This window comes from Desmodus rotundus, unplaced genomic scaffold (assembly GCF_022682495.2).
Source record: "Desmodus rotundus isolate HL8 unplaced genomic scaffold, HLdesRot8A.1 manual_scaffold_177, whole genome shotgun sequence".
NCBI classification, from domain to species: Eukaryota; Metazoa; Chordata; class Mammalia; order Chiroptera; family Phyllostomidae; genus Desmodus; species Desmodus rotundus.
The window spans coordinates 93,466-107,759 of record NW_026527233.1 but is presented as its reverse complement, the minus strand read 5'-3'; the positions used below and the strand labels follow the sequence as shown (position 1 = coordinate 107,759).

Here is a 14,294-nt window from a genome sequence, read left to right as displayed (position 1 = left end):
CCTTCATGTTGCAATCCCAGAGCATAAATTTGTCTTTTCATCTCCTTCTCTCTGTCACTGTTCTGGCTTCTTTTTTCTTTGCTCTTCCTGTATCTCAGAATTGACAGCAAAATGCCAGAAAGATCCCAGCCACCCCCCCACCCCGCCCCCAAATAAGGAGGCCTCACTCTTATAAACCATTTTCAATGAATTTTAACTTATTTTGGTGCTTGCCTTCCAAGTATGCATCCGTATTTTTCAGTTTTCTCCTTTTTTAAAAAAACGGATTTTTTTTAAGAGAAAGGCGGTGGCAGGGTAGAGAGAAAGAGACAGAAACATTGATTTGCTGTTCTACTTAATTTATGTATGCATTGATTGATTCTTGTATGTGCCCTGACCAGGGATCAAACCTGCAACCCTGGCGTATCGGGACGATTCTCTAACCAACTGAGCTACATGGCCAGGGCCTCAATTTTCTCCTTTTTTAGAGCAACGAGCACACACAGTGAATACAAACTTTTAAAGAGATTTGAGTGGCCCTGGCTGGGTAGCTCAGTTGGTTAGAGCATCACCCCACCATGACGAGGTTGCAGGTTTGATCCCTGGTCAGGGCACATACAAGAAATCAACCAATGAATGTACAGTAAGTAAGTGGAAGAGTTAACGGATATTTCGCTCTCTCTTTCTCTCCCTTCCTCTCTCTCAATTAAGAAGACAAATAAAGGAACGTGAAACTATGACTGCACTTGGGTAAGTCCTTTCTTGCGGCCTGGACACAGAATGGGCCCTGACGGCCTATGTGCACACAGGAACTTGGGGACGCCCGCTCACCAGCCAATGTAGCACTGGCAGAGGTTTTCATGGGACGTTGCTTGTTTGATGAGCAGCTCGACTTGTGTCGGGACATCCAAAGTTTCATCATGAGAGAAGTCCCGACCTGGGACAAGACAAACAAAGCATTTAATTTACGCCTGGTTTTCAACTCCTCCTCAGCCCTGCTTGGCTTAGCTCTCCATGCAGCCCAAGCCAGTTTGCCCTCAAACGTGAGGAAGAAGGTTGAGTGGCAGTTGGATTTGAAATCACCTCCATGTGACTTGAGCCTTTCCTCCCACAGAGCGGTTGCTTCCATTATAAACTCATAAACTCGAACCTCAGACCGGCACAGGCACTGCCTGGCTGGCTCATGCTGCTTCTTTGGCAACATGCCTTTCCATTTCCACGAGGATTATTTCAAGTCCTCTGCTCTCCCCAAATGCCCAAACCTCTCTGGTTTCTCACCCTCGGCAGGTGCCCTCACCTACTTGATGAGTTCAGTCACGGAACACAGGGTTTTTGATCCCTGGTGTGCCAGGCAGTGTTCGAGGTGCTGGATTTGTTCCACACGAGGTTCCTCTTCTTTGTTCTCAGGACACTGGAGAGCTGTCCCTCCTACCATTCAAGGCTAAGTTCACTTGCACTTTGGGTCCCGTGGCCTCCTGCTCTAGGAGCCTTATCATATGAATTACCCTTCCCCTCACTCATGCCCTCCAACTCTCCCTCCTGACTGCCCTTCCCTGTTTTGTAAGCACGTTCCTCAGCCAACTACTCTTTCTCCAGCTCTATGTCCTCTCTCATCCCTGCACAGCCAAACTTCTCAAGAGCTTTGAAACTTGTCTCCTTTCTTTGCTTCTCAGTTGAACTTCACATTCAATTGCTTTAGTCTGGCTGCCAGGCTTATCCCAGCTCTTCGAAGGTCACCAAAGGTCCCTCCACATCACCAGTCCTTTTGGTTTTACCTCCTGAAGATCCCCTGAATCCATCGCCACTCCGCCACCCTAACCAACTGTCTGGCCTGGAGGAGGGCTCTGCCCCTCTGATCCATTTTCCACCACAGGCCCAGCAGTCTGCCAGCCCCCAGGCCCTCCTCTTCCCTCCCCACCCACTCAAAAACCTTCTGTGCTTCCCCTCTACCCTCTGCTAGAGGATAAACACATCAGGTCCTTAAGATGTGGCCCTGGGCTACTCAGAGTCCAAACTTTTTGCACTAAGCTTTTCTCTGGGGCAGTCAGTTTGGACCTCTTTTCTTGCCGTACTCCCTCCCTCCCACCACAGGGCACAGCCCGTTTTTGCACCTAGAACTGTAAATCTGTCTCTAATTAAGTCCTCTTTCAGATTTTAGCTCTAGGGCTGGTTTGCTCAGGGAAGCTTTTCCTGAACTCCAGAAAGTAGATTAAATTCCCCAGCGTGACACCAGAGCCCCGCGTCCCTCTCTCCTACTCAAACAGTGTCCCCTCTAGACCTGAGCCCTGCAGAGGCAGGGGTCTGTCCATTCCTACCAGCATCGTTTCTTCAGCCCACGCTCACAGGCACTCAATAAATAAACACGCCTTGATTGCAGAACTGCGAGCCAGGCCCTGTCATTAAGCACATGGCACCCCACATCACAGTGGGGCCTCACTGTCTTCGGACAGGCCCTCTTGTCATCTTCAGACACAGACAGAGGCGTTCAGGGGTCACACAGGAAGCGGTGGAACCGGGGTCTTTCGTTGCCTCGACTCCCCACCCTCCATATCACACCTGGCTATGTGACAATCTCCTTTTCAAAAGTGCACATTTCTCCCCTTCCAGAGTCCCTGCTCTGTAACAGCCACCGCAGCACAGAGAGGCAACAGTCAGAGCAGTCAGGTTCGCTGTAACATCAAGTTGTGATGATAAAAAAGTTTCCTGAACTTGGCTGACTTTGAACCCAACCGAACTTCTAACCTCTGTTAAAATGAGAGTGACGACATCACCTACTGTGAGTTCCTTACCAGTCAGTGCAGGCCAGGTGTGGGTGCCAGCACCACTCGGGAATGGGGTGGCCGCCCGGTCAAGGGGAGAAAAGGCGCTCGGGTTTCGTGTTCTTTTAAGTAAACACACACACATACTCACCAGTGAGCTTATCTCGGACTCTGTTAATGATCTGAATAGCTTTCTTATTTAGGGCCTCTGGTTTGACCAGACCATCTCCGACTGGAATATACAAAGTGGGAACAACAGTGAGAACTGGATCATCAGGACAGGTTCAGCGGACGTCCCTACTCTTCTCGAACATTCCCTTTTGTAAGTGCTGAGCAATTCTTCCTCTGTATCTGCCTTTGTCCTCAGAACATAATGAGAAATTCACGGAACCTTTTCTGCTCAAAGGCAGTTTTGTTGCTTCATCTCATCGAGCCTCTCGTGGTAAAACACAGCTGCTATTTTCTTAATGAGCTAGTTATTGGCGCAAGTCCTTAGAGGGTGGACTTACTGAAAGAATGAATAGATTCTGGCACTGTGGTCCCGGTTTTCTTGTGGGCTGGTTCCCCAAGTTCCACACCATCCAGAATTTCTAGGAGGAGAAAAATCAATTAGCTGAAAATTCAAAAAAGCCTTTGTTCCAAGGTATGAGCTCTAACTCTTCACACACTGTATTCCCTCTGACACTTGGCCTACCCACCTCTAAGGGGAAAGGAGAAAGGAAGTGTTGTGTTAGTCTTTGTGTATGTAAGAGTGTGAGTTTTCAAGCAAACAGCATTAGTACAATGTTCTGACATAGAGAATAGGAGCATGAATCAAAAACCTGGTGACAAAACTTATTTGGTTCAACAAAAACTGGTAAGCCCTGGCCAGGTAGCTCAGTTGGTTAAAGCACTGTCCCCATATGCTGGGGTTGCAGGTTCCATCCTCGGTCAGGGCACATACAAGGAACAACTAATGCATGCATAAATAGCTGGAACAACAAGTCAATGTCTCCCCTACCAAAAGAAATAACAACAACAAAAAACCCTAGTGATAATATGGAGAAAACTAGTTTTCAATAGGTCACACATATGACTGAAGTGTTCTTTTTTGGAGGAATTTATTTATCAATTCTGGGGAGAAAAAGTCCTCAGGCTTTAGGGTCACCCCCACTGACTGTGGCCTTCAGGGGGAAGAGTCTAGAGCCAGAATGATGAAGTTATTTACGCTCTGCTGCCCTTGCACACCACCGACCTGCAAAATGAAGCTACTGAAAATAGTACTTTCTTAATGACCCCCTGGAACTTATCTTTTAAGGCACATAAAATAACCGGGTCTACCCCCACCTGGTGGCATCAGAGCCAGAGCTGGCCGTCTGAATCCCCCTCTGCAGCCGCAGGCAGTGTGCAGAGCGCCCTGGTGCTGCCGAGAGCTCAGCAGCAAGTCTCACATGTTTCGATGAGCCCAGTCACTGGCACAAGGCCCCCCAGACGCAGGGGCGGGGGGTAGGCATTTGCAGACCCATCACGGTGTCTAGGGCCAAGTCCGTGCATTTGCAGAGATGCCACCGTAACCCAGGGCTGCATTTTCCTGCCCGGAACACCCTTCTCCCTTCTAACTACCAGGTTCCATCCGTCCAGTAAGTCTCAGCTCAAATGCCACCAACCCGAGAGCCCCCTCCCTCACTGCAGTTCGGAATGGTAACTCCGCTTAGTCACTCTGCCCTGCTCCTCCACAGCAGATCGTGTGGTGCGTGACCACATAGTGGGACGTAATGCTCTCTTATTATTTCATAAACATTTTGGTCAATTCTATAATGTGATTCTGTGCTTCTTTAGGGCCATCTCTATGTTACATTCTTTATGCGCCCTTAAAGATTATTTGGCTTAGCTAAGTAACTAGCTGCAAATGTTCCATAAATGACTGGAGAGAATATTTACTTTTTTCACGTCCTCAACAGTTTTTCCCTAAACGTGTGCTATGTAGGCGCTGTGGGATGTGGCGAGGGTGAACGGGACAGGCTGTGGGTGAGGGACGAGAGGACGGCCAAACCGAGTCGAACACTTCACTGTCAGACCTCTGAAGGGGCTCAGTACACGGCCCTGCTCCGGCCCCTGGGGGGCGCTACCTGCCCGAGACTCTACCCGGCGTGCCACACTCTTGGGAACATTTCTGTGGTTTCCTGGCTACTCAGGCAGCAGCGTGCATTTCTGCTGCTTCCATCTCCCCGCTTCTGAGCTATTAACAATGCTTTAGGATCAAGGTAACATAGCTAAAAATCATCCCAACCCAGACACCCCTAAAGGGCGCGCTGAATACTAATATTCAGACATACTTTCAATTGCACTTTCAGAGCTACATTATGATTGGATAGTTTGATCAAAATTTCTGAGCTTTAGGTACCCACTCCATCCTGAGAGGCATTACACCAAAGCATGTTGTAGGTGCTGGTGCTCGGTAAGTATTTCTAGACCAAGTTCCTGAGGTTAAACAGATGCCCATTGGGTGATACTTCAGCAGTGACAGGATCTTTTCTTAATGTTTGCTCCCTTCCTACTCAGCCCCCGTCACTACTTTAAGTCATGCCTCGTGATGGCAGTGACAAAGCCCCCCTGTTCTAGAAACACTCGGATAAAAGGGAACAGAACCTGCAGTCTCCCACGGGGGGCACCCACCTACTGACTGGCCAGCAGAGTAGGAATCTGTCCTTGTTCGGGATCGCTTGTTGCCTTTGGTATTTGCTAGGGGGGAAAAAAAGGGGACAGTTAAAAAGTGCTTCAGACTCTGACTTGAAAGAAACTTAGTTGATCTGATATTTTCTCACAATCACAAAAATATACTATTTCCAAAAGCTATACTCCCTCAGGAGAACCAAAGACGTGTTATTCAGGAGTACCCGGGTGATGTCAGCATGGGTCTCCGATCCTGAGGGACACTCTGTGTCCGCTGGCTGGACTTAGATGGTCTAAGCCAGGCCCCCTAAGGCGAAAGCATGACTCAGTCGCGGCGATCAGGCCTCCCTGGTCAGTGAGCTTCTGAGGAGGTAGGAACAAAGGGTAGACTGTGGTGCCACGAACTCGAATCACAACCGCGTACCCTCCTGTCAAATTCCGGCTTGCTGTTCTACATGAAAGCCAAACAAAGTTGGCTAGGTGCTTATTTATATTGAAAACATTTTAATTAATATCCAAATCGATGATCGGAGTTTTCTGTCCTATTTATTTATTTACTTTTAAAGATTTTATTTATTTAAACATCGATGTGTGGGAGAAACACTGATTAGCTGCCTCTTGCACACCCCCAGCCGGGGACCTGGCCCACAAGCCATGTACCTTCCCTGACTGGGAATCGAACCAGCAACCTTTCAGTTTGCAGGTTGATGTTCAAACCACCGAGCCACACGAGCCGTCAGCCAGGGCTGAGTTTTCTGTTTTAATAAAAATACTTGAAATTCATTTCCAGACACCTGAGCTACTTTGCGAAATGTAATGCAATGGCTCAGTGGCATCTCTCAGGCCCCAGGCTGGACGGGCCCGAGGTCAGTGAAACGTGCTGTGTCAGATACTCCTGCTTGGGGAGGGTGGCGACTCTGGCTCCCCAGCACTTGCTGATACTCACTGTCCATCAGCCTCCAGTTCAGCAAGGGGTCGTAGACGAAGGCTTCCAGCACGGCCATGACGCTGTCCTTGTGTTCCCGGAGCACCTCCATCACCGTGTGGCACGTGATTCTGTAGTTGCCGTCCAGACCGGTAACCTGCAGCAGGGCCACAGCCACTCACCAGAGAAGGCACTGGCACTGGCCCCCGCAGGCCCCGTGACCACAGTCAGGCCGCCGAGAGGGTCGTCACCCCCACTGAGGGAGTCGTCACCCCCACTGAGGGAGCAGACACAGGCCTTTACTGATGTGTCAGGCGGGGAATGTCTGCAGAGCATGGGGCCAGTCATGTCACGGCTGTGACTGACATGACATTGTGATTCATGTGCTGTAAAGAATGGTAATACTTTCGAAGACTGGTCATTTCTAACACAATGGAAAATACCAGAACAAGCCTGCAGACATATTCCGGGCATTCCGGAGAACTGATGGGCCCTAACAAGCGAGTCCGTCCTCAGGGAGGGCCGGAACTATACTGACCCTATTCCAAAGAAGCTTCTCACCAGTATCTACTCACCTCCATAGCATTGGTCAACATTCTTGTCAGTCTAAATGGAATCTTTTCTGGGAACTTCTCTCTGGTCATAGCAACCTGTAGGGTAAGAAAGGGAAAAGAACCAAGTGCACTGGTTAGATGGTTTGCGTTGGCCAACGGCAGGTGAAGGCAGCTGGCTTTCCTCTGCATCACTAGCACTGATTTCAGTTAGGGCACAGAAATGAAGTAGCTTGAGTTTGGTGAGGGGACTTATCACAGGAATGTAAAAGAAAACACAGGGGAAAAGAATGAGAAAGGGAAAGAGGGAACAAAAGGAGGAAGAGTGCATCACGCCAGTCCTTGGGCCAGCAGGCCATGTGGAGGGGGAGGTCCCCCACCCGAAGAGGGGTGCACAGTGAGCAAGCAGCCCCTGCCCCAAGGGGCGTCTGAGGCCGACTGCACCAAGTGCTAAGAAAATGGGTGCCATTTTTCAGATCGACCTCCCATCACCTCGGTGGGAGAGGGAGAGGTGAGGTAGTGCGCTGTGGGCCAAGTTTGCCAAGATGGTCAGAGGAGGGCGAAAACCAGTCATCCGGGAAGGTGAGCTTTATGTGGTGTTCCGGAACCCGTGTTCACCTCAAAGCAGTCCCCAAAGTCAATGTGTAGAATCTTCCCGCTCAGCCGGTCCAGCATCAGGTTGGACGGGTGCCTTTGAGAAACAACAGAGACCAGGGCAGGTCGAGAGAGCAACACTGGCAAATAAATCAACAAGTATGTGATACTCCAGGCCACAGTACACAGGTTGGCAAAGTACAGCTCTCAGGCCAAATCCAGACCTCCAGCTGCTTTTGTAAATAAAGGTTTATTGAAACACTGTCATGCTCACTTGTTTAAGTATTGTTTCAGGATGTTTTTGAGCTACAATGGCAGACACGAATAGCTGTAACAAGAGATTGTATAGCCAACGAAGCCGAAAATATTTCTCATCTGACTCTTGATAGAAAAAGGTTGCCAACCCCTGCTCTAGGCCCGAAACAAGGATTTCTCTGTGTGAGTCACAAGTCGCCCCACGGTACCGTGACACGTTGGTCCCGAGAAAACGGTTCCGGTGGTGCTGGCATCTCAGAGTGGCCCGGCTCTACCATCGCTGCTTCCTACTGACCCCAGGGTCCCCTCCCTGGGCCCAGGAGCCAACAGGCAGGGCCACCTGAGTTTTGTCAATAGGCATCTGCCTTTTTTTTTTTGAAAATAGGTATTTATTATTTTTGTGGGAAAAATTAGTTTTTTTACTTTCAAATAAGTGCATGAAACATAATCCCAGGAGAAAAAACAGTGGACATCAGAAACTAGTTTAAAAAAAAAGTCTATTGAGTCCATTTCTGAACATTCTTAAACGACTCTTCCAGTCAGTACATTTGGATAAAATTTATTATGAAAAAATATCAGAAGAATCTACTTTGGTTGGGTTCAATTACAGCAATAGAATTATTTATTTTAGTATAATGGTGATTCATAAATGTTGATTGAGCCAACAAAATCAGTTGGATTTAATACGTTTTTTTAATACATTAAACCAACCTATGCAGAAAGTAGTACCCTTGAACTACAGTTTTGCTTCTCTCTAGTTTGACGTGTTGTTCTGTGGACATGGATAACAAACGGAAGACTAAGGCTGATGCCGCAAAAAGTACCTAAAGTACAAAACACAAATATTCCCCAAATGGCCATCAAGTTCACTGGACAAAAGATGAAACCATTCAAGAACACTGTCATGGAGAAAGAAGACGAAAAGAAACACATTAAGTTCACTCACCTATCTCCCAGGCCCAGAATATACCCGACCATGGACATGACGGCTAACGAGCGGGTGTAATTGGTTCTTCGGTCAAACCACACCTGCAACGCGGGGGCTCAAGTGAACCCAGGCTCTGGGAACTTTAAACGGCTCCCACGTAATTACACCCCGGCCAGCTGTGTGCTTATACTCCGTGATAACGAGTTAGGACATGTAATGGAGTAAAGATCCCACTCACAGTTACAAAAACAGTGAGCTGTACTTTAAACAAACTAGAAATGTGCAGATCTGAGATAAATAAGTTAAACTCGGCTTAGAAATACAAAGACTTGAGTAAATGAAAATATCTATTTAAGAATATCAACTTAATATTGTCAAGATGTAATATCCTCCCAAGTTATTTGATATACTTAATGTAATTCCAATAAATATTCGGTGGCTTTTTTTTTTTTTTTTTTGAGACCTTACCAAAATGATCACAAACTTTATCTGGAAAAAAATGTATGAAAATAGCCAATGAGAAGAAACGTGTATTGACAGTATGGAACTTGAGGAGAAACAGACAGAAAGATCAATGAAACAACAGAAGCTCTACAAATTTAGTGTGTTGTAAAAATGGAACCTTAGGGAGGGGATAAATTATTTGGTAAATACTGTGGTGTTGGCTAGTCATCTTAAGAAAATTAAATTTATATCCTAATGCTAGATTCCAAATTTAGTTAAGGATTTAAATGTAAAAACAAATGTGATAATTAGTATAATATATGTAAAAAGATACATAATCTTGAAGTGAAAAGGGTCTTTCTAAATATAAAGCCAAAGGCACAAATTCTAAAAAATTAAAAATCTGTTTTTATCACTTAAAAATATCTGTATATCAAAAAGAAAACAAACATTCAAAACCAAGAAACATATCATTAACAAAACGAAAACACCACGTAAATAGGAAGCTTGCACCACACAAGAGTACCTGAGCCCCTACACAAGAGCTGTGGTGGGATGTGCTGTTCTGTTGGTGTGGACAATGGACAGGCCTAAGGTCAGACAAGAGCCCGAGTGCGATTGTAAGAAATGGGAGAAAGATCGAAGTCCTCAATCTGCATCTGCTAACCTGCCCGGCTCAGCCATTTAATCTTGGTCGCGGACGACTGCGCATAATCCGCAGCTAACCACGGCAGAGAGGAGTCCACAGGTGCACCCGAGCAGACGAGAAAGCCACCCTGCCAGGAGGGGGGTGCCCAAAGCAGAGCGTGCACCAAGCTGAGGGGCCGTACCTCAGAGCTGGGGCTTTTCAGCCACAGCAGCTTGGCCAGGTCGTCCCCGGCAGTGTTATTGACGGCGTGCTCAAACACCTCCACCTTCTGCATCAGAGTCAGGTGGTCATAGTCCGGAGCCATCTGCATTGGGACAACCACAGTGAGAGAGTGGCCCGGGTCAAGCAGCTTAAACCCAGGAAGGAGTAAGGCTCAGGTCCAGTCAGAGCTGAGTTCTAATTTCACCACCATGGCCAAAAGGAGAAGCAAAATAAGAACAGTGCAAAAGGAAATACAGTGTGGCCACTCTCACCTATGACCACAGGCAGCGCCAGGGCCTAAAGGTAAAACCTCAGGCCTCACCGCAGCACAGCCCACCGGTACAGCCCACCGGTGTGCGAGAGAGCCCCGGAGGGGTTAGGGTTCGGGGCAATGAACAACTCCTTCTTATCACTTACACATCTCCTAAACGTTCTCTCTCCGCAGGGCCAGTGCCCTGCGTGCATTACATACCCGATAAATAATACTGTTCAGCCTCATACAACCTTGAATTCTGGGCTTTAGGGTCCTTCTGTTTCTCAGAGAAGGTTATCTTCTTTAGAACTCACATCCCTAACCCTTCTTCAGTGGCTAAGTCCCTCAAATCAATTCTCTAGCGCGGACACACGAAAGAGCCCAAGAAAAGCGGGTCTGTACAGCCTCCCCGACTGGTGCGTCCCGCCCCGGGACGTGAGAGGGCTGGTCCGGCAGCAGACTCACGTACCCGCAACATGATGCGGTGCTCAATGTTGAGGAGGATCTTCTTCTTCTCCCTGTAGTCCCGGATGAGGGCATGCAGCGTGTCACAGTGGGGGACCCAGCCGATGAGGCCCGAGTTGGTCGATAAAGGAATGACTGCGTATCTCTGGATGCTGGCGTCCACAGGAAAGCGCGGTTATTGCACGGTAAACCAAGCACACCTCTGATGCACTCACGACACGTGACACTAGTTTTAACAAAGCCCTTGCACAGGGCTGGTGTGAGGGCCTTGTGCAAAGGATAAGGCATCATGTAACCACAGTGCACCGACAGTGTGCAAAGCACGGGGGTCTCTCAATCCACCTAACAAACTCGATGCTTTGGGGGAAATCCAGTGATTGTTTCTAAGCCTGAAACAACCTCTCAACTTAATATTCATGTTCTTAATAGGAGGAGGGGTAAGGGGGCACTGAGGAAAGGAAAGGTCTGGCTGGGCTGGAGTCTCATCGGGGGAAAACACGTCGAAGGTGCAGGATCTCCAGTCTAAGGGCCCCAGAGCGTTCCATTCTGGATCTTCAGGGTTGTTACAGGCATTTCGTACGAGAGCACTCTAAAGCTATGGAGGATTTTTCTTTTATAACATATCTCGTAGAGGCACAAGACTGCAAGGCAGAGATGCAGGAAAGAGCTATACTGAGCACCTGAGATTCTTCCGGAGGGACGTCGGGTCGTTGGCCAGCAGGGTGTTGACCAGGCCGAAGAGCTGCATCACCCGCTCATCCTGCCGCAGGTCCTCGTGGCCCTTCAGGAGGAAAACGAACTCATGCCCGTTGCTGCCTGTAAGGAATGGTGGGCAGTTAATGCAGATCGAGAGGGTCTCAAGCCCGGTAGGGGTGTCCTCAAAAGGCCCTGCAGACTTCATATACTTTACTCTACCTGCAGCAAAAAACTCCCTAGAATTGAAGAAAAATAAAAATGGCCCTGCTTTTGATAGTCCCCCCATGTGATGTAGTTCAAATTAAAAATAAGTACATTGAAAAAGTTCTGTCTTTGAGGACTGGGGATGATTCTGCATGGAAATGGCCATTCTGAATGTTCCCCTCCCCAACCCACCCTGCCCTTCTCTGTCCTGCCTGACCTGAGAAGCCTGACCTCTCCAGACTGGGTCACCTGGGCAGAAGGTTGGAAGGTGGGAAGAGGGAGAGGTCAGAGTACTTGCCCCTGACAACCAGCCTGCCGCAGTTCTAGAAGCAGCTCTGTCCCGGTACCTGGGCTATGGCTTCTGCTGGTGTGGAGTGTGGGAGGCCACGGGCCCCTTCCCATGCTCCCACTCCCCCTCGCACCCTGCGGGAACGTGATGAAGGCCCTCTGTAAGGGACTGTAAGAGCTTGGGAGCCTGGCCAGCTCCCTGGTCAAGAAATGGCCAAGGAGAAACTGCTTCTAGATGTGAGCCTGGACTGTGAGCAACCGCAGAGACACGGCTGGCGTTCTGATCTCTCAGAGTTCTTGTGCGAGTGTGCCCCTGTGCTGGCCATCGGCTTCGTTTCCCGTGCCCTGTGTAACTCGGTACTGGGACAGCCTGTGCAGCAGCAAGCTGATGAACCCATGTTTCACAGCCAGCCCCCCTGGTTATTTCTGTGGAGTCGGCCAGCAGTACGCTGAGGTGTTCTTGAACCTCGGCTCATTGCGTAACAAGTGGTACGAGCCCTTGATGGGCTCCTGGCCTTTCCAGGTCTGGGAGGTGAGGGTAATAGCTTCTCACTGTCGGTTGTCTGCACTCTGCTTACACCTCTGGAAGCAGGTGCTTCATCAGGTGTTTTTAATTAAGTACAGCTGGGACCCTGACTGACACAGGTTTTAGTATCAGAAGCCACCAGCCGGTGGAGAGACTCCAATTGCCTGTGGACCCCAAGGAACTGGTGCTGGTGAGCGATCACTGCACATAAAAAACATGGCCATTATATACTAACGGCAAGAGACCTCAAAGTGCCACCAGAGTCCTTAGGCCTCCCGAAACTATCCCAGACAGGGAACAAACCTCACTGGGAGAGTTCATTCCTCCTCGTTTGGGTTTTACACAATCCTATCCCACAAAGAGGGACTGTGATGGTAAAAAGAACACTCCAGAGCCCAGACCAGACGCCCCTCCTTCAACGTAGCCTGTCCTGTCCATGCGTGCATCCAGATGTCTCTCTGTTGGCCTCATCGGTCCCCTGCCGCTGCCTTCCACAACCTGTGCTCCACACTGCATACTTCACAATGCCCTTCCACCTGGTCTCGAGCAGGATGGCTACGCTTCAGTTACGTAAGCACAGCTATGTGAACAAACTGGGAGTCTCGAGGGGCATGGAATATGGAGAAATCCAGGTGTCCTCTATTCCCCTCACAGCAAACACGGAGGAGAGATGGAGCGTGTGAAAGGTTGGTGGTGTGAACAGCAAGCACTATTTTCCATGGCGGGGCAGGGTCCGGCCAGGGTGGGAGGGAGAAGCCGGGGAGACGTGCACAGTGGTCCTTACCCATTAGTGTCAGCTTCCGGGGCCTCTGCTTGGAGGTGATGACTTGCAGGGACGGTGCTATGGACTGAATGCGAATGATCGGCTGGTTGGGGTCGTACGTTCCCGGCACAGCCAACTCAAGGTCTCGGCACATCAGAAGTTTGGGGGAAACGTACTGCAGCTCCAAGGATGTGAGCTGTGAATAATCACCACAGGGTTTAGTTTTCTGCCTCCAGGGAGGAATTTAAATGCAATTTAAGTATTTTTCAGTGAAAAATAACAATGCCTTGTCCCAAAGTCTGCAAAGGGAAACCAGGTGCTTTGGAATTAGCACTAGAACACTGCAGACAGGAACACAGAAAGGATTATAATGACAGTTAACCCTGTGAGAACCTGCAGATCCTACCTGAGGCAGCTGCTTTGAGATTCGTCTGAACACGTGGTAATAGAGGTCCCAGGCCTGAGTGAGGTCCTTGACATTGCCCGATTTCATGTACTTCCTGCACCACTCCTGGGCCTCCATTAAGTCTCGCCCATATGCCTGGGAGGGAATGTGGGGGAGACGTGCAAGGTTTCACAGGCTGTGACTGACCCCAGGCTGACTCCCGAGCAGACAGACGGCAGGACCCCTCAGAGCACACCGGCTGGAGGCAGCGGCGTGGGCGGCTCTACAGGTCTGTCCTGGAGCCCCCAATCTCAGGATGGCTTGTTAAGTAAAGGAAGGTCTCGTGAGGGATCTTGTGGACTTTCAGTTAATATTTGGGGAGGGTTTTGCAACTTAATGACAATTAAATTTCTGGTGTTTTTATATCCCGTGACCGCCGTCATTTTATTTAAGTCAGTAGAAAGGCTGGAGGGAAGGGGGTCTGCGGAAGCCTCTGGGCCGTGTCTTTCAGGCTTGTTATCCCATACCTGGTTAAAGGACGTTTCCTTCAGAGTCTGGGGTCCCCGTTCCATCATCGCATGCAGGGGTTCCAGCACCTCAAACATGCCTTTCACGTTCCTTTCCCCAAAGTACAGACGAGACGCTTCTTCCAGGCCTTCGTGCCACATCTCGTGCCAGAGGATGGCCACTCGGATCAGCTCCTCGCTCACCTGGGCCACAGAGGGGCGGGGGGCGGGGAGCTATACTCAGATGCCTTGGGGAAGCAGCAGGTACTCC

The 14,294-nt window shown here is 49.2% G+C and overlaps 1 protein-coding gene across 2 annotated transcripts in view; it reads right to left on the bottom strand.

Annotated features, from left to right (window-relative positions):
- MTOR (mechanistic target of rapamycin kinase) overlaps positions 1-14,294 on the bottom strand; it is a 108,841-nt gene that overhangs the window by 1,205 nt on the left and 93,342 nt on the right. For both annotated transcript variants that reach the window (XM_024554227.3, XM_045190519.2), the window contains exons 44-57: positions 14,045-14,227; positions 13,539-13,673; positions 13,154-13,328; positions 11,336-11,471; positions 10,660-10,807; positions 9,918-10,040; positions 8,662-8,744; positions 7,485-7,557; positions 6,891-6,965; positions 6,337-6,472; positions 5,394-5,459; positions 3,248-3,328; positions 2,890-2,970; positions 811-916 (exon numbers count right to left, since the gene is read on the bottom strand). In XM_024554227.3, the coding sequence (XP_024409995.2) occupies positions 811-916; positions 2,890-2,970; positions 3,248-3,328; positions 5,394-5,459; positions 6,337-6,472; positions 6,891-6,965; positions 7,485-7,557; positions 8,662-8,744; positions 9,918-10,040; positions 10,660-10,807; positions 11,336-11,471; positions 13,154-13,328; positions 13,539-13,673; positions 14,045-14,227 (1,601 nt within the window). The remainder of the gene's footprint in view (positions 1-810; positions 917-2,889; positions 2,971-3,247; positions 3,329-5,393; positions 5,460-6,336; positions 6,473-6,890; positions 6,966-7,484; positions 7,558-8,661; positions 8,745-9,917; positions 10,041-10,659; positions 10,808-11,335; positions 11,472-13,153; positions 13,329-13,538; positions 13,674-14,044; positions 14,228-14,294) is intronic.